This window comes from Solanum stenotomum, chromosome 4 (assembly GCF_019186545.1).
Source record: "Solanum stenotomum isolate F172 chromosome 4, ASM1918654v1, whole genome shotgun sequence".
Lineage (NCBI taxonomy): Eukaryota > Viridiplantae > Streptophyta > Magnoliopsida > Solanales > Solanaceae > Solanum > Solanum stenotomum.
In genome coordinates, this window is record NC_064285.1 from 24,954,251 (window position 1) to 24,972,817 (window position 18,567).

General features: G+C 36.8%; 1 protein-coding gene across 2 annotated transcripts; it reads left to right on the forward strand.

The window, feature by feature from the left end:
* Nucleotides 1–5,326: 5,326 nt before the first annotated feature.
* Nucleotides 5,327–17,203, forward strand: LOC125861870 (uncharacterized). Of its 2 annotated transcripts, XR_007445995.1 has the most exons (10): nt 5,327–5,482; nt 8,587–8,960; nt 9,052–11,573; nt 11,656–11,798; nt 12,890–14,785; nt 14,938–14,986; nt 15,079–15,326; nt 15,413–15,520; nt 16,455–16,813; nt 16,894–17,203. XR_007445995.1 is itself a non-coding variant. In XM_049541774.1 (9 exons), exons 2-9 carry the CDS (start codon nt 8,771–8,773, stop codon nt 16,678–16,680), a joined length of 5,382 nt encoding a protein of 1,793 aa, XP_049397731.1. In that variant the 5' UTR covers nt 5,327–5,482; nt 8,587–8,770; the 3' UTR covers nt 16,681–17,203. The 2 variants fall into 2 exon arrangements, 1 of the variants encoding a protein (XP_049397731.1); XM_049541774.1 differs by having other exon boundaries at nt 16,455–17,203.
* Nucleotides 17,204–18,567: the final 1,364 nt, after the last annotated feature.

Consider the following 18,567-nt stretch of genomic DNA (forward strand, 5'->3'; position numbering starts at 1 on the left):
CATATGCCAGATTTCATTCATCCTTCTCAAATGTAGGTTTTTATCTCACTCATTATCACAAGTTTGAAATAGTACATGTGCTATGATAATTGACGTGTAACAAATGGTATAGCCAAGAACAATCATATGAATTCGTTGTTTTGCAGCATGCTGACTATTTTAGTTGGAGGGTAGCATTGAGTACTTACTATATATATGTCAAGAGTGGAGAGAAAATCTTATAAGAATAGCAACTTCTATGATATATAGTTCATATATCTATAATGTTTGATTCATACATAGACTATTGGTTATTGTTATCTATTTAAATTCTCAGTACGAATCAATGTTTGAATTTATCTATCTTGATCCATGTGTAAGGCAATAACACAATCAATATTATTCAAATGTATATAAAATTTCATCTCTCATCATGAAACATGTCATGTTGGTATAGTTACATAGGCATTTAAATATATAGTTTATTGTTTAAGTCATATTACCACAATAAAATTGTCACGATCCGAGCTTACACCTTGGATGTGGCCAGCACTCAAAGACCATTGTTGGTCCCCAAGCGAACCCTCATCCTGGCTGACTACAAGCGGAAAACTGATTCAAGCATACAAAGCTTAAAAACTGAATAACATTCATGAAACTAAAATACAAAGATTTAACTCAAATGAAAAACAGAATAAAAATGAATTATTCAACTCACCATAAAATAGGCAATTTAAGTCTTTAAAACATTTAATAAAATAAATGGTACAAACTTCTCAACTATACTGACTATCTATAAAGCCTCTAACTGATAAAGATGGAAGTCGGGACAAGATCCACGACATCCTGACTAAACTGAAAAGTAAATGAAATCCTTCGAAAGCAAGGAGGCTCACCATAGCTAACTCGAACTCTCGGATGTATCAGCAAAGCTCATGTTGATGATCCTGAATACCTGTGTCTGCATCATGAGAAGATGCAAGCCAAATGGCTCAGTACGTGGAATGTACGAGCATGTAAGAGGAATTCTAAAGCATAAACATAAGCTTGAAACTTGATAAAAATGAAGCATACTTACCTCTTCTCAAACTTACTCAACTCAAGGAACACTCAAAACTACTCAACTTACTCAACTAAAAAGTATTCAAGGATAAGATACTCAACTCAGAGATTAGATATTCAACTCAAAGATATGATATTCGACTGTGGGTACTCAACTCAATATAAAGCAACAATACACATGCAATATATGGAAAGCTTTATAAAACAGTAAAACAACTTAGTTCATTAAAGAAAATGCAATAACAAACTCAACTTTACTTATATAATAAAGTAATATAGTTTATGTGGAGTTTCTCTAACCGACAACCATCACTTAAGAGCTATAGTGATGATACAACACTTTACCTCACGCTGCCAAGGACCATCCTATACCTTGCCATCAGTATAGGACCTAACTGAACTTAGTGGATCCACTAGTCCATGCGAAAAAGATTCATCTAAAAAGTATGACCCTTTTCTACCCATGATGGCTACATGGTTTTCATAGAGACTTGAGTTAATACGAAACTCGCATCCCCATATCGGTGCTCAATACTACTCCCAAAAATATACTTAGCTCATCTGTTTTAAAAACAACTTATTTCTGTGATTTGAGAAAAATTCCTCAAAACTTAGCTCAAAGGCAATATTGGAAATCTCAGTTTCCTCTCTTGCTTCATTTAGAAAGCGATTACTCTTTTCTGAAAACTAGCCCGAAGGCTCTTAGGAAATCTCAGTTTCCATTTTTATTTAAATGTGAAAACATTTTAAATCTCTTTGGGAATACTTAGTCCCTATATATTCTTGAAGAAATGAACTTCCAACTTTACTATTTACTGAACTCAAAACTTAAATCTTAAAACAAAGTTTAAACATTTGTAAAAGACTTCTTAAAACATGGTTCATGCCGAATTATAAACGTGAACGATTCAATGCAAGGTTTTCAATAACCATAGATAGAACTCAATACTTGAAACTCAAGAACTTCAATAATACTACTCATTTCAAGAATGCTCAACTCAGAGAGTTCATGCGGAATTATGAGCATGAACTACTCAACTCAAGGACTCAAAGATACTTTTCATCTCAAGACTGTTCGCTTATAATGTTCATGTGGAATTATGGGCATGAACAACTCAACTCATGGACTTCATGGGTAATAGGTAATCCCATGATTAGGATTATAATCTCAGAAGGGTTAGGAACCCGATGCTCACGACTTATGACTTGAAGATACTACTCTTTTCAAAGATACTAAATTGATGGAGTTCATGCAAGAGTTATGGGCATGAACGACTCGACTCAAGGGTCAAAATATCAATATGGAACTCGCGTATACGACTCTTCTCATTCTCTTACTTACTTCCTCAAAACTTGGTTCAAATCAATGGTTGATCTCAAGGATTCACAATTGAACTCAACGGCTTTCTTGAACTCTACTCTTAACTCTCTCTTGAATGTGAATTATGAATTCAAGAGTTATGGTTCATGATATGAAGGATCTAGGTGATAATGTAGACTCATGAATACATTTTCCTCACTTTGATACTCACTTGCTCGAGTTTTGAAACCAGTTATTAGAATTTGTAGAAGACTCCTCAAAGAGACTTAAAGGACTTTCTTAGAATGTTCGAAAGAATTCTCAAAAACTTAACTCTTAACTATACCTTGAATGTGAATTATGAATTCAAGGTTGTGATAGGAAAGGTCTCATGATGTTTAGGAATGATTTTAAATGGCTAAACATGAGAAAAGACTGAAAACCAATATTTGAGAGTGGGTCCGCGACGCGGAGAGGCTTGCAAAATTTGGTTTCGAAAACGACTTTTAAGGTAGAACACTCCGTGTCAGCTCCGCGACGCGAAATAGAAATTCCCAAATCTAGGAAGTGGTTGTACGACGCGAAAGGGGTTCCAAATTTCAACCAATGAAATTTCTTCTTCGCTTCCTATCCCCAATTCACCTAACTTCGATTCTTTTTCTCAATCTCTCTTTAGATTTAAATACCCAGCACAAGAACACAAGAATCTAACTCTAACCCCTCTATAAATCGACACATTAACCTCAACAACTCTTCAATCTCAGCCCAATTCAAGAATAAAATCAAATTCATGAATACATAACAAGAACATCAAAGCTTCAACTTTTAGAATGAATTTAAAGCTGAAATTAACATGATTGACGTGTAGGTGAACAAACCCAACACTATGGAAGCTTACATACCTGAAAGAACCATCTTCTTGAAAAACTTGAAGGAAAATCTTGAAAGATAAACCCTAGCCTTAGCGTTTCTTGAATCCCTTGAGCGTAGAATTTTTTTTGGAGTCAATGAGAGGGTTTAGATTTAAGAAAACTGAATTTCTACACGTTTAGGGCAATTTAGATGACCTCCTAAGGGTTTTTTTAGGACGAAAATACCCCTAAAGAAATACTTAAAACGAGCTGGGAGTTGGAATGATCTTTCACCAGGCAGTGATGTCCGTGTTGGCTCCACATCGCGGAGCTATTGCTAGGTTTGCGCGATGTTAGTAAATCTTTCATAACTTTTTACTCAGAGCTCGGAATTGAGAAAACTCAGTGGCGTTGGAAAGAGGACTCGAAGGGCTTTAATGTAATACCTGGTAGCTCACCTAACTCATCTTGTACTAGGAGTTATGATCGTTTGAAGTTGACCCAAAACTTAAGAAAAACTAGGAATGACTTGAATGCTTTTCTCTTCAGTTCTTCTTGGAACTTAAGGTGCTACATCTAGTGACCTTAACACTCAAGAAATTTTAAATTCCTTGCAAAATCTCACTCACTACGAAGAATAGTTCAAGTCTTAGCTCAAAAATTTTCTGGGGTGTTACAAAAATATGGCATAAAATTCAAGTTTGTTGGGCCCGTGCTGAGCACGGACCATGACAAATCTAGTATAATATAATTTGATACCCTCATAGTTGAATGCCTCGCCATGGCCTCCAAATCCTAAAGGGTCATTTGGTAAAATGTATTAAATAAAATAATACATGTATTAATTTTGATATTATTAATTTCTTATTTGGTACAAATTTTTAACCTATGTATAACAAATACGTTTTATTTGATATTATGTATACCTAGCAAACTACGTTATTATCCATACAAGAGTTTGTAATACATGTATAATCATGGTTAAAGACACAATTACTCCTAAAGTGTACAAAGCTAAAGAATATGAAGGGTATTTTTGTTAACATATAAAATTTTAAATAAATTTATGCAATGCATGTTATTTTAGTATACCAAATCAAATAAATGAAAAAATATTAATAAAACCAATCATAAAATAACTAATCTCTATCTTCCTAATCCCAACGTATTCTCTATAATAAGACATTGTTAGGTAAATTAGGTTAATATATTAACATTATAAATGTGTATTTTCAATAAGCTATTGCCATGCAAATTAATTTGTCACGATAGAAATAGAACATTACTTCAACTTTTGCATTAAATCAATGATCTATTCTCAACATTTTAAAGTTGACAACTCATAGTAGTAAGTAATATGATTCTTCAATTTGATTTTAATATAATTAACTTTATGCTTAATTATACACTATAATTCATTTAATATGTTATCATAATTAACTCGTGAAAACTAACTAGCATTGTAATTGCTAGATGCAACTTTTATTAATATTTTTTCAATCTTTCAACTAGTTTGGCACTTCTACTAGTTGGTATCTATCTATAGTATATATAAATAAATATATTAACATATCATAAAATGAAACTATTGACATATTTAAATGGAAAAATCAAAGTTGGGTAAAACAATTTAGTAGTTAAATATTTGGTGTGATAGATATGGTCACATGTCACAAAACATTTGTATAGTTGCATGAAAAGGAGTAACTCTCCATGAATATTCCATATTACATCATTAAAAGAAAAAAAGTAAGGTTATAAAAAAGAAAAAAAGGTAAGCTATTTTTCTCTATTTGTCCACGTTTATGATCACGTAAACCATATTTTTGGAGGGAAAATTTTAAAAGAACAAACAATTATTCCTATAACGATACCATTCGATTTGTTCACAAATTTAAATTTACAAAAAATAATAATAAAAGGTAGGCTCCACCTATTTTTTTACTACGTGTCACTATTTAATTGGATGATTACGCAATTTTATTCATGGCCCTTCTGAAATTGTACCAATTGAAACACCGGCTCCGAGCCTCAGGTTTGGATCGAACCTTAGGTTCAGTCCGAATTCCGAACCTAGCCTCGCTCCACAGTAGTTCGTTGAAAATTTCGCACTATTTCGATCACTTTATCTCTCTCTCTCTATATCTTTGTAATCAGCTCGTTTTCTTTTCTCTCTCTCTTCTGCTCCCTCTCACTCTTCGGTGCTACCATTTTCTACCGTCGATTCAAAACCCTAGAATTCGAATACTCGAAGGATCCGAGCTCCATTGGTGTCAGCTTCAACATTTGTGTGAGTTTTATTTATGAATTACTGTTATAAACCCTAGTTTTCTCTTCTCATGCACAAAATGTTGTGCATTCGATGGACACTCTTTGTGGAGGGTCTTGGTGTTGTAAGCCTCTTGTACAGTAATTTTGCAGCTTATAGTACCGTTTTGTTCTTGATGGTTTGATCAATTCTTTTGTAACGGTGGTGTTTGGCCGAACTTGCACCCGGTTGGATTATTTTAGCAAAAGTATACGGCTACACAGATGTAAAGAAATCACCTTTCTTTTTTTTGTTTTTGCTAGAATTCGAACAGTCTCTCCATGTTTTTAATCTCATTCACCGTTAGACCACACCCTGGATGCTTAAGTAAATCTGTATGTGTTGATTCATGTAAGGTTTTCCAGAGAAGTTGTTATAAAAATGGTGCTTTTTAATCTAATTGCTCTCCCCCCTCCTCTTCCCAAAAGGAAAAAAATTTACTGCTAAAATAATTAGGTTTTTGACAGAATGTGATTTTTGATATGTTGCCCCATACTAACCAAAGGGTGCTTATCTGCTTTCGGCTCCGTTTATATTGATCTTGTGGCATTGAATTTGGAATCTATTTTTTTAATTTGATTTTATAATTTTATGTTGATTTTTCTTTAAAATTAATCATTCTTGGAGCAGAATGTGTTGGGTTTTAGAATTCTCAAATGTTGTCTCAGTACCGAATGGTTTGAAAAAGAAGAAGATTAGTAGCTAGACAAACAAGTCAAGAAGTGGAGTTAGTAGCTAGATCACTTAGTTTGTTGTGTGAGGACTTGTCTCATTTGTTATTTTATAGTCAAGCTTCTCTATTGTGTGTGTTACCGCCAATCCCCATCAGTTCCAATTTTTTCTCTAGTGTCTAGATTTAAGCTTCATGGTTGGACAGAACTGATAGGAAAAAGAGGTCCCTAATTCTTGTGGATATTAACTTTGAAGAATCCATTAGCAAAGATCATGCTTTTCTTTTTTGCATCTTGATGTAAACTTGAAGAATCAATTGGCAATGCGTAATGTGTTGGCCTTGGTGTTGCTGTGAATCTATCAGACATAATTACATGTTGTGAACATGCCTACGTTGATAATGACAAACAAGATAGGTTACCAAAAAAATAATGACAAAACAAGATGCCAATGTGACATGTTTGCTAGCATTCCACATTGCTGACTTAGTAATGGTTCGACAATGACATGACGCTAATGGGGAAAGAAATGCATTGCTGACTTAACTTGTCATCAATTGATATAAATGACTAACTTGAGTGGGTAGCTGAAATAGATTGATCAGTAACAAATGTAGAGCCCTGACTTGACTGGTTAGTTGATGTAAACCGATAACATTAGCCCTAGACAGATGCTGACTCTCTCCCTTTATAGGTTAGCAAATATGGTCCGCAAATTTAGTGTTGCAATGGGCTCTACAAATAGAAAAAAGTAGGTAAACTACGAAAAGAAAGAAAACTTTTTGACCAGTCAGGTAACGTATGAGGCAATCATTTACAGGGAAACTACGTAAATCTGTACAGGATCACCTTTGATACCATATGAAAAAAGAGAAAAAAAAGGAAAATAGATGTGTGAATTTGGTCAGTGACAACAAACAAAGGACTCCATTTAAAGAAGTTTTGAAGCTACATGAATAAGGGAAGTTTTTGATTATTTTTGGTGATCTTTTGTACTTTTTGCATCTTCTTTATAGGCCATCTATAAATTTCCCTTACTTCATCCGAAACATTAAGAATATTCTACCCAATATTTTAATTGCTCTGTTGACTTTCTACTGTGACGAAATTCGTTGATACTCAAGTTTTTTACAATGACATAATCAATAGAAATATTCTACATAGTTAAAAAAAAAGAAATATCCTGCACAGTACTATTTGATGACTGTCTCGACTGTGACAGGGTGGAATAAGGACCCTGCATGATTCTGTTTTGGTTGCTAATATAACAACTATTTGTTGGATCCAATTTGATTGCCTTGTCTGCAATGAACTAACTACTACTTCCTTTGTTCTAGTTTATATGAGATACTTCCCTTTTTAGTCTATCACCAGACTCATTTCTCTGTTGAGCTATTAGTATGGAAACCGGTAGAAAATATTCTAACTACTACTTCCTTTGTTCCAGTTTAGATGAGATACTTTTGTTTTTAGTCTATCTTCAGTTTCATTTCTTTGTTTAGACATAATTTAACTATAAACTTTCTATTTTACTCCTAATGAGATGATTTACAACACACAAATGTCTATGACTTGTCGTAGACCATAAGTATTAAAAGTGTTTTTTCTTTATTTTAAACTTTATGCCCAGTTAAATACCATCACATAAAATGAGATGGAGGAAGTACCAATTTAGCCATGTAGTAAGAAGTTGATGTTGTTTTGATAAGCATTACAATACAAAAAGGTTTGCTCCAAGGAAATTTTGGTGCTTAGGAGTCTAATCCAAGTGTAGAATACTAGGCCTGAGTGAGACACATGTTAAGATAGTTGAAGAGCCTGCAATAAATGCTTTATAGGGGTTTTGATGAAGTGGTTGTGCTATGATTGTGGTAGGGTATACTGTAATATGGGGATTGCAATTAGTGATTGATTGTAGAATGCAGCAATAGGGCTCAATGGTTTATGGTTCTATGTTACTTAGTTTAGCAGGAATATTTGGTACTGAGCAAAGTGCAAATAAAAAAAATACATCACCAGTAAGATTTTATTTTATTTACTGGACCAAACACCTTTTATGTGCACATCCTAAGGTCGTGTGCTCTATATTTTATATTATGTTCACTGTGTCCACCATTGAAGTTGTGATAGCTGTGAAGACAAAAATTAGAGCATCAGTGCCTTGCCTTCCCATTGATTGTAAACATCTATAAACAATTCGTTATGCCCTCTCTCATTTTTTTGTTTTGATAAGGATTATGCGCTTTCTTTCATACTGTCCATTGAAGTAGTACCATCAAAGTGTGAACGCCCAAGTGTTAATGCATGCCACTTACTGGTAACTCAACATTGGCAACTATTGTTTAGCACTGTTGATAGCAAAAAGTGCTATGATTGTTTTCAACTTTACCTAACTACACTAGAATGATCTTGCAGGAGTTTGAGGCAGTGATTCTTAGCTTTCAAGAGAAGAGTGACACCAGACGACTATGTCTAAATGCTAGGTTGCGCATCTGTTGTGATGTGAGGTTGTTCATTATTTGATGCTCATTGATATCTTTCTGTGCTAATAACCACATAGCAATATTCAACAGTCAAAGACTTCAGAGTGAAATCATCTATGCCTGGCAACGACGTTGGAGATAGGGTTCACAACTTCTTTGCACAAGACAGCTTGTCGCAAGAGCAGCACAATTCCCCAGTAGTGGACGGGAATTGGCCAGCTCACAGTAACAATCTGTGGGTAGGAAGTCAGAGACAGATAGGTGCTCTGACTTCCAACACAAAGAATTACAATTTACAGAACTCTGGTAATTCAACATGTGGCATGTTCTCTAAACTATTATTTAGTAGCTATAGCTCTGTATGATAGTTGTTCTCTTATATTTCCTGCATTTGCAGATAGCGGGAAAGGGCCAAGCAGTTATCCTTTTACCAGACAGCATGGCTTGAATTATATGCAATCCACTCCAAGGCCTGAGTTTGGAAATGGTCAGTCACAAAATCAGCAGACAAATTTGAATGGCTACATGTATGATAATCAGTTATACCAGACAAGGCAGGATGAATCCAAATTTCTGGCTGTTGATACAGATTATGATCAACGTAGTCTAGCCTCAGGAGGCTTATCTCCTTATGCATCACATCAAGGAGTGGGTCCAGAGCAACAGACAAGAGTACTGGTTAGGTCAGACCCTTCTGAGAGTCCTACTAGTTTTGATCTTTTTGGTGGTCAGCAAATGAACCGTCAGCAATCAAACATGCTGCAGTCTCTGCAGCAGCAGCAGTCTGGGCATAGTGAGATGCATCAATTGCAAATCATGTTGAAGATGCAGGAACTTCAGAGGCAGCACCTACTTCAGCAATTAGATACCAGGCAGCAAGATACACTAAATCAGGTTTCCACCTTATCTAAGGTGGCATCTGGTAACCATCCCCCGGCATTGGCTCATGACACTACAAATTCTGGTGCATTAAATTTTTCTTGGTCAAGTGATCTTGGCAACACAAATTGGTTGCAACGTGGCTCTCCAATCATTCAGGGATGTTCCAATGGACTGAATCCGACAAGCATTGGACAGGCACAACACATAATCCCTCTATCAGCTGACCAATCTCTATATGGAGTTCCTGTTTCTGGTTCTAGAGGAAGTGTGAACCCATTCTCACAAGGAATAGCTGATAAGACCACAACGCAGCCAATGCCAACCTTTGATAGTTCATTTCCGGTTAATCAGTATGCTGGACTGCAGGATCAAGCCAGTGTGCAGGATGGGACTTTCATTCCTAGACAGAGATCCCTAGACGGCAACCTTTTTGGACATGCTCCAAATCAATCTCTTACTAATGCAATAAATATGGAGAACCCTCAGCAGGCAAATACTATGCAGAGAAATTCAGTTTTCCAGGACTTCTCTGGCAGACAGGATCTAGCTGTTCCTTCAGAAAACTCCCAGGAGAAAGCAGGGACACATGCTTCTTCCTCACAGAATGAAGTTGGCTTAGATCCTGCAGAAGAAAGAATATTGTTTGGTTCAGAGGATAATATATGGTCGGCCTTTGCCAAGAGCCCTAATATGAATGGGGAAGGTGGTAATCCATTTGATGGTGAAGGATTAATGAATGGGCTTTCTTCTATCCAAAGTGGTACTTGGAGTGCGCTTATGCATTCTGCTGTTGCAGAAACTTCTAGCAATGACCTTGGGGTACAGGAGGAGTGGAGTGGTTTAAATTTTCACAGTACTGAAATTCCTTCGGGAACTCAGAATTTGATGTATAACAGTGGGAGACATAAAACATCTTCTGCAGAAGAGAATTTACCCCCAAACTCATCCTTGAATTCTGTTTCTGTTCGGCCTTCTGATGGTACCAATATGAACAATAACTACTCCAATGTCCAGGGCCATATGCTTCCATATGAGCCAGGCCAGAGTTTGCATGCCAACTCTTCTCAAAGACTTGTCCAGTCATCGGAGGAAGGAAACAAGTGGTCAAATTCTGGTGCACAGCAGAAGTCAGCTGCTGAAGTAAGCCAGGTGGTGTTTGGGAGCAGTTCTCATCCTATTAACAGAGAAATAAATATGAGAAAGAGTTCTGGTACTTTGACATCTGAGCTTGGTGGAGCTAGACAACTATGGGACAAAACAGCTGGTTGGAGTGATGTAGGATCTGCAGTGCCCTCTGGAGACTCAGCTTTAAGAGTTTCGAGTGAGAACTCATCAAATTGTTCCCTAGATGACAAGCGGAAGAAATCCATCCAAGCTGAAGTTGTTCATCGTGGTGTGATGTGGAACTCTAACTCTTCAGTTGATATGGAGCATGTGGGATCATCTGTCGCTAATCACCAAGTGAATTCGGAGGTCTTTAACTTGCAGAGTTCTGCGTGTGTACCCAACTCAAGTACCATCAGGGGTGAGGAAACCAGTCAACTTCAAAATAATTATCATTCTGATTATTGGAAGAACACTGATCCCTTTGTCAAGTCTACGGTAAGCGAAGGCTTGGGTGTTTTGCAGCGTCATGTTACCAAAGACAACCAGGTCTTACACAGGGCCATTAGTAATGTAGAAGCTAAAATGCATGACATGCAGAACAGTGATAATAAGAACTCAAATAGCAGCTACCGCTCTAATTTGTTTCCTCATTCACCTGCTTCTAATATGAGGGAAACTATCTTGTCAGATGCTAGAGATTCAAGGTCTCTTCCCACTGGGAAGCAGAAGTCGTCTGATCAGGCTGGCCAGAAAAATTCTTGGCATCGCAAGTTTCAGTATCATCCCATGGGAAACATGGATGAGGGTTTAGATCCTCCGTATGACAGGAAAGACCCTAGCCATTCTCAGTCTATGCTGTTGCAGAATGCCAATCATGGCCAGTCAGAAGTATTTGGTCAGGTTCCTAAGAGTCGGGAAGAATTGGAAGAGGTGATATATGTGCTTCACGTAATACATTATTTGTGTCTTACACATTGGTCATTAATAAAATATAATATTCCTTAATCTACAGGGGAAGCCGTATGATGTTGTGAGAGATGGCAAAGGCTTTACTGAGGTGCATTTGCAAAGCAGCTTTCATAGTGGTGGATCTAGTATGCCTGGCCCCTTCAATAAATCAGACTTACATGCACCAAATAAAGCTGCACAAACTAGGTAATTAATTTCTTCACACTACTCATTCATGCTCTTACAATCTTAGAAGAGTTGAGCTTCATTGCTTTGCACTTAGTGAAGGTCTTAATCTTAAGATGTCAGTCATTAAGTGTGTTTTCTTTCACAGTCTAAATCTTAATCATTAAGAGCATTTGTTTTTCTTATTTTACAATCACCTAATGAGTATTAACTATTAAGATCTATAACATAGACTGAATATCATCAAGATGTTTATTTAAGAATTTCTATAAATGACTGTTACCGCTACTCAATCTACTTTCACCCACCACCACCATTTCAGCCACAACTATCACCACCGTCAATCACTACCACCTACCTTTCACAACCACCATCCTCAGCCCAACCACAACCAACACTACCGCTAATTACCAAAATCAATCGTTATCACCATTAACCATCAAATGCAATCATCACCACCAAACATTATTTGATTCACTAATCACTACCGATAATTACCACCATTAGTCAGTATTATATATCGTTAACCACCACATCACTCACCACCGTCATTAGCTATCAATATCATTCCACTACTAAGTATCAACCGCCATCACCAACAACCATCGTTAATCACTAGTGTCAACCAATATACCTTAAGATACTACTTACAACCACCATCATCAGTCAACACCATCCCAAATTGACATACACAATCACCATCATTAGTCATCACCTCCACCAATTGCTATATGAAATTTTTAAAATATTTTATTGATATAAAATTAGATCAATTTAGTATTTTTTTTTTAATTTGTATTTATTATTTTTTAAACAAGACAAAATTTATACATTCAGATGTTGAAAATACAGTCTTAACTATTTAGTATTCAAATCTTAATGCAACATCTTAATATTTATATTTGTATTTAGATTCAGACCTCCAAATCTTAATGCACAGATGTGCATTCACATTCAGACGTCTTAAGCTTAACGAAAATAAATGAGGCCTAATTCTTCTGTTCATTATTCTGCATATTTCTTTGGTGGCCTTGTTGACTTTCATATTCTCCTGTAAAAACTTCTTCCCAATGCTGTTTGTGTAAATGGTTTGATTGTATTTCCGGTTGTAGTCCAAACATGCTCCAGCTTCTTCAGAAGGTAGACCAATCAAGTGTGCACGGTTCTATGACTCAGTTAAGTAATTCTGAACAGAAAGTATCATCTGAGATGCCTGAAGCAGAAAATTCTGATGGATCCATTGGTCATCTCCAGCGAAGTCAGTTTTCTGCCTCTCAAGGCTTTGGTCTACAACTTGGCCCTCCATCTCAACGGATATCAATCCCAAACCATTCCTTGTCATCTCTGAGTACCCAAGCAGTTAGGTCTACGCACTCTCATGCTACTGAGGAGACCGGAGAGAAGAGTCGGGGACAGATGTGCCCTCCTCATCAGGGTCAATCATTGCCTCCTGCTGAACATTATGTGGAAGAGTTGAAGAATAACAGATCTGGGGTTCCAGGGAGTACATATAATGAAGCTTCTTTGTACACAATTCCTGGAAAGTTTTCTTCAGCATTTGATTCTAGTTCTGGTTTTCCTTACTTGAGAAGCTCACTTCAAAATCCACCTGTGGTTAGAGCTACTGGGCAACTGTCAACAAATCATTCTATAAATGTATCCTTCGATAAACATGGTCCCTCTTTTGCAGAAAAAGGTGATTCTTGCAGGGGACCTGGAACTGGTCAATCTGTACAGTCTTCCATCTCCAAAGGGACTGGTGATGATAAACATGATAACCCTTCAATCTCTGCAGGTAAGTCTCAGTTAAGTAATGTGAATGGTCCCCATCAAAGGATCTCTGCAAATCAAGTTTCATCTAAAGAGCCAGGGTCAGTTTCTCAGCCTATTTCAATGTCTGGCACCGCTCAGCAGGGTGCATATTCAAAAATGTTCTCTAATATGTGGACCAATTTTCCACCACGGCAGCCCCTTTTTGTTACTCAATCCACCAAGGAGCCTTCTCACATTCACCAGTCACATCAGTTGAATAATATGGAGTCATCACTGTCTGCTGCAGAGAGGCAAGGTGATCTAGATGCAAATAAAGGATGGAAGTTCAAATCTAAGGTTGGTAAAAACACAGTGAACATTTTGGGTTCTGTTGAGGGGGAAGAAGAACGTGTGATAGAAAGTGCTTCTCGACAAGTTGAACTAGTTCAGATGAATGATTCACAGGATAGAGAACCTGTTACGAATCTCTCAGAGGGATCTCCTGCTAATTCTACATCAATGCAGAGAGATATTGAAGCTTTTGGTCGATCTCTGAAACCAAATAACTTTCCTCAACCAAGTTATTCCTTACTAAACCAAATGCAGGTGATGAAAGATGTGGAGGCTGATCCTAGTGAAAGGTCCTTGAAAAGAATGAGGGTATCAGACAGCAATACAGGTGTTCAGCAAATTCTTTCTGCCGATTCTAGAATCCTAAGCTTCTCTGGGCGGGAAAATTTACAAAGAAGTGTATCATCGCAACAAGGAGGAAATGTGACTCCTCAGGACGTACTGGCATCTCATCATGATGATGCTCAGAGCAGCTTTCAGAACAACAGTATAAATTCTTTTAAACCTGAGCATACTCAGATTAGTCCTCAGATGGCACCATCTTGGTTTAATCAGTATGGGACCTTCAAAAATGCTCAGATGTTACAGATGTATGAAGCAAACAGAGTTGCCTCCATGAAGACAACTGATCAACCTTTCACCCCTGGGAAGTCTTTTAATGGGTTGCAGACATTTGATTCCATACAGAGAGTAATCCCTGCAAATGCTGATAGAAGTAATCTTGGGCAAAGTTCATCTGCTGGCTCTGCTGCCATTGAAGATTTTTCTTCTCCACAGACATTGCCACTGAATGTTGGACATTATCACCAATTGCTGAAACCCAAGAAGCGGAAACATCTTACATCTGAACTTACTCCTTGGTGCAAAGAAGTTTCACTGGATTCGCGGGGAAAGCAGACAATCAGGTTCATATTTTGCAGTACTTTTAGTAAACTGCTTTGCTTTCATGCTTCTTTGTTCCTTTCTCAATGCTTTCTGCTATTCCAATTTGTTTTCATTTGGATTGTCTTAGTTCCAGCTCAGGTTTAATGATATTTGTTAATTTGTCTATCTGCAGCTTGGCAGAAACAGAGTGGGCCAAATCAACTAATAGGCTTGTTGAAAAGGTATCTTGATTTGGTTATTGTAATATTGTATTTCCCTTCTTAAAATTTGTCTGCTTCATCAGTTTTAATAGCCCATGTTCTTATAATAACAGGTTGAAGAAGACATTGACCTGATTGAACATGGGCCTCCGAGGCTTAAAGTAAAAAGAAGACTTATTTTGACCACTCAGCTTATGCAGCAATTATTTCGCCCTCCTCCTTCCACAATTCTTTTTTCTGATGCTAACTCAGAGTATGGGAATGTGGCTTACTCCACTTCTAGATTGGCCTTGGGGGATGCATGCAGCATGGTCTCGTGCTCATATGTTGATTCCAATTCACCTCACACCAGCAAAGAACCGTAAGTTTGCTAGTTGTTGCTTGAGATGTTCCAATCAGATCTACATCTTAAATAGCCCTAACAGTGTGTTTAATGTATTCTCATAGATTTCATGACAAGCAAAAAAAATCAGAGAGATACGACAACCATATGTTTGCCAAAGCTGTGGAAGTGTTGATGGTAAGAGCAAGGAGACTGGAAAGTGACTTTTTAAGGTAATGCTTCTTGATTGGCTTACACCACTACAACTTATGAGCTTGTAAATTATACATTAGACCCATGGGGTCTCTTGTATTTTACTTTTGGGGGCTGTTGGGGGAATAAAGGAAACTTGTTGGGGACAAAATGTGAAGTCTGAGGAAAATGGAGATGTCGTGCCTTGCAGTAGTTAAATAGGTTAACTTGTCTGCTTTTATATCAATACTAGTTACGAAAGGTTCAGGTTTTCGAATACAATCACTTCTCCTGTGTTATAGAAGTAAATCCAATCTTTGGTTGCTTTGGTTAGTTCTGTCATGTGTGATCTCTTCCCTTTGTGGATTACTATTTTGAGCTACATCTCTTCTGCAAAGAACTGTTCCATTTTCTAATGTCTTCTTCCTTAGTAATATCAGTATGTTAGAATGAGTCTGCCAAGTTACAGGGAAACAATATGTACTGCTAAATTTTAGCCCTGGATCCGCAGACTTCAGTTTTGTGATAAACGAAATATGGTTTTATTGGGCAACTCCTGGGCTTCATTCGGATTCTGATGTGATCTTTTTGCTTCTTCTGTTAGCACATATTGGAATATACAAAGCTTAAAGGTCTTTAATCATTCCCCACTTGTGGGATTACACTGGGTATGTTGTTATAAAAGTAACTTTAATCATCATTTCCTATGTTGACAATTTGAGGATAGAAGTGCTAATGCCGATGTTTCAGATAAAAGCAAGCAGTAATTGATTTGTTTCAGAAAATATTAATACTGTATAGTCTTTTATAGCTGCTCCATATTGGGTTTCTGTTAATTCCTCAGCGCCCATTTCATCATTTACATGTTACAGTTGTCTTTAGGATCTTATCTTCTTTACTAACTTCAGTTCTACCTGACAATTTACAAGGTAAATCCACGTAATAAGCTTTGTTATTCCTTTTCCTCTGTTGCAGACTGGATAAGAGAGCATCAATATTAGATGTGATGGTGGAAGGCCAGGATATTGAGAAGTTCTCAGTCATGTCTCGGCTTGCGAAGTTCCATGGTCGGGTGCAGTCTGATGGTGTTGATACATCATCTTCATCAGATGCACGTAGCCATAAACCTTTAACAAGATATGTTACTGCACTACCAATGCCAAAAAATATCCCCAACATGGCACAGTGTCTTTCACTATGATCACAAATGAAGTGATTTCCCCATGTTTTGGTGGTAAATCCACTAGCTCTACTTCCTAAGAAGTTTTGATGCTAAATATGGTGGCAATAGGAACAGAAATTGATGGGCACTGAGCTGTCACATCAAATGTAATGTAAGCTGTCCAATCTTTTACGTGTTGGCCACTTATGTCTTATGAAGAAATATGATTCATTTTGTGTATATCTCTTCAAGTTTGTAGGGAGGGAGAGAAAAGACCCGTGGGCGTCATTTTTGCCGCTGGTAGAAAAAAATGTATCTCCTGTGTATTAGGAGATGACTGTATAAAGTTAGTCTTCAGTGTTATCCCTTATCTCACAGAATTGTGAAGGTAATCGTAATTGCTTTAGCCAGGTTTGGGGTACTTCAGATTGGCATCTTTCAGTAAACATGGAGTGCAGGATTTTGCTGAAGTTGAATTATTTGTAGATTTACTAGAATTTGTAGATGGGGGCAGCTCTGAGAATTTAAGCAGCTGTAGGTGAAAAAGAGCGTTATTAGTATAGCTTCATTCTAATTAGCTCTCTTGTACAGACCTTTTGAGGTTATAACAACTTGAGACTTGACTCTGTCTTTGGTTCCTGTTATTGATGTGATACTATAGTCTGAATGTTGAAAGATGTTGCTTGTGTATTCCGTTGAATATCCCATCTTTTGATTTAACAGTTACATGTAGTATGCCCTGGATGAAGAATTGACTTGATAAACAAAAACTCTAATTAGCGATCACTGTTCTTCTCCCTCACCCTCAAATGAATCACTGGAAGTTGGTCGTCCTCTATTTTTTACCCAATTCTCGTACTAAAATCCCAGTTTCTTCTATTTTATTTCTTTCCTTCTCATACTAGAAGTTTACAACCCACTCCTCCATTGCCACTTCCTCTTTAACCATTATCAGCCCCTCTACCTCTTCCTCCATTGTCTTTGCTGTCTCTGCCTCCTTTTTATGCCACCCTCCTCTTATTGTAAATTGACCTCACTTCAATTTTCCAAATCTCGTTGTGTCCTGTATGATCCCAGAAGGGTCTAGTCGTGCTCCCTCTATCTTACTTCGGCAATACTCATCGAAGAAGACAAGATTGATTTAGGGTGGAGGACGGTGGAAGGAGATGGAACTACAAATGAGTTATGGTAGTGGTAGGATTTGGTTCGTGATAGCATCCAAATTTTGGTCTAAACTCATCCTCTGTTCCTTGTATTTGTCCCTTTGTTTTTCTCTCAAATTTCAATGATTTGTTTTTGCTCTCAGATTAATAAGTAATATTCATCTCTGGTTGTTGATAATTTTCAATTTATGAGATACAATGTATACAATGATGATTGGGGTATGTTATATGTATTTTCATTGCATTTTGTTGTATGAGAAAGAGAGAACACAATCTCTCGAGTGAGCGCATATAACCTATCGTTACAGCAACATTGATACAAAGATTTAAGTGAACGCATCCAACCTATTGTGACTTTATCCATCAACAGTGTACGTGTTGATACAACTATTATAGCGAATGAGTTCATAGTATTTCGTTGTATGAGCATATACAACATATCGTGATTGTATGCGTTGATACAATTATATTTATTGAACACATACAATCTATTGTAACCATGTCCATCAAATTGTATGTGTTGATACAATCACTAGAGCGAATGAATAAATGTGAAATTAGAGTGAATGAATACAAGTTAAATAAGAGTGAATGAATGTAACCCCTTATACAGTAAAACCTCTATAAATTAATATATATGGGATCATAAAATATTATTATTTTATAGAGTTATTATTTAATCGATAAATTAATATTTATTAATTTAAAGAGTGTTTTGTGAAAACGTCATTCATGAACTTGAGGTCATGCTTAATGATCTCGA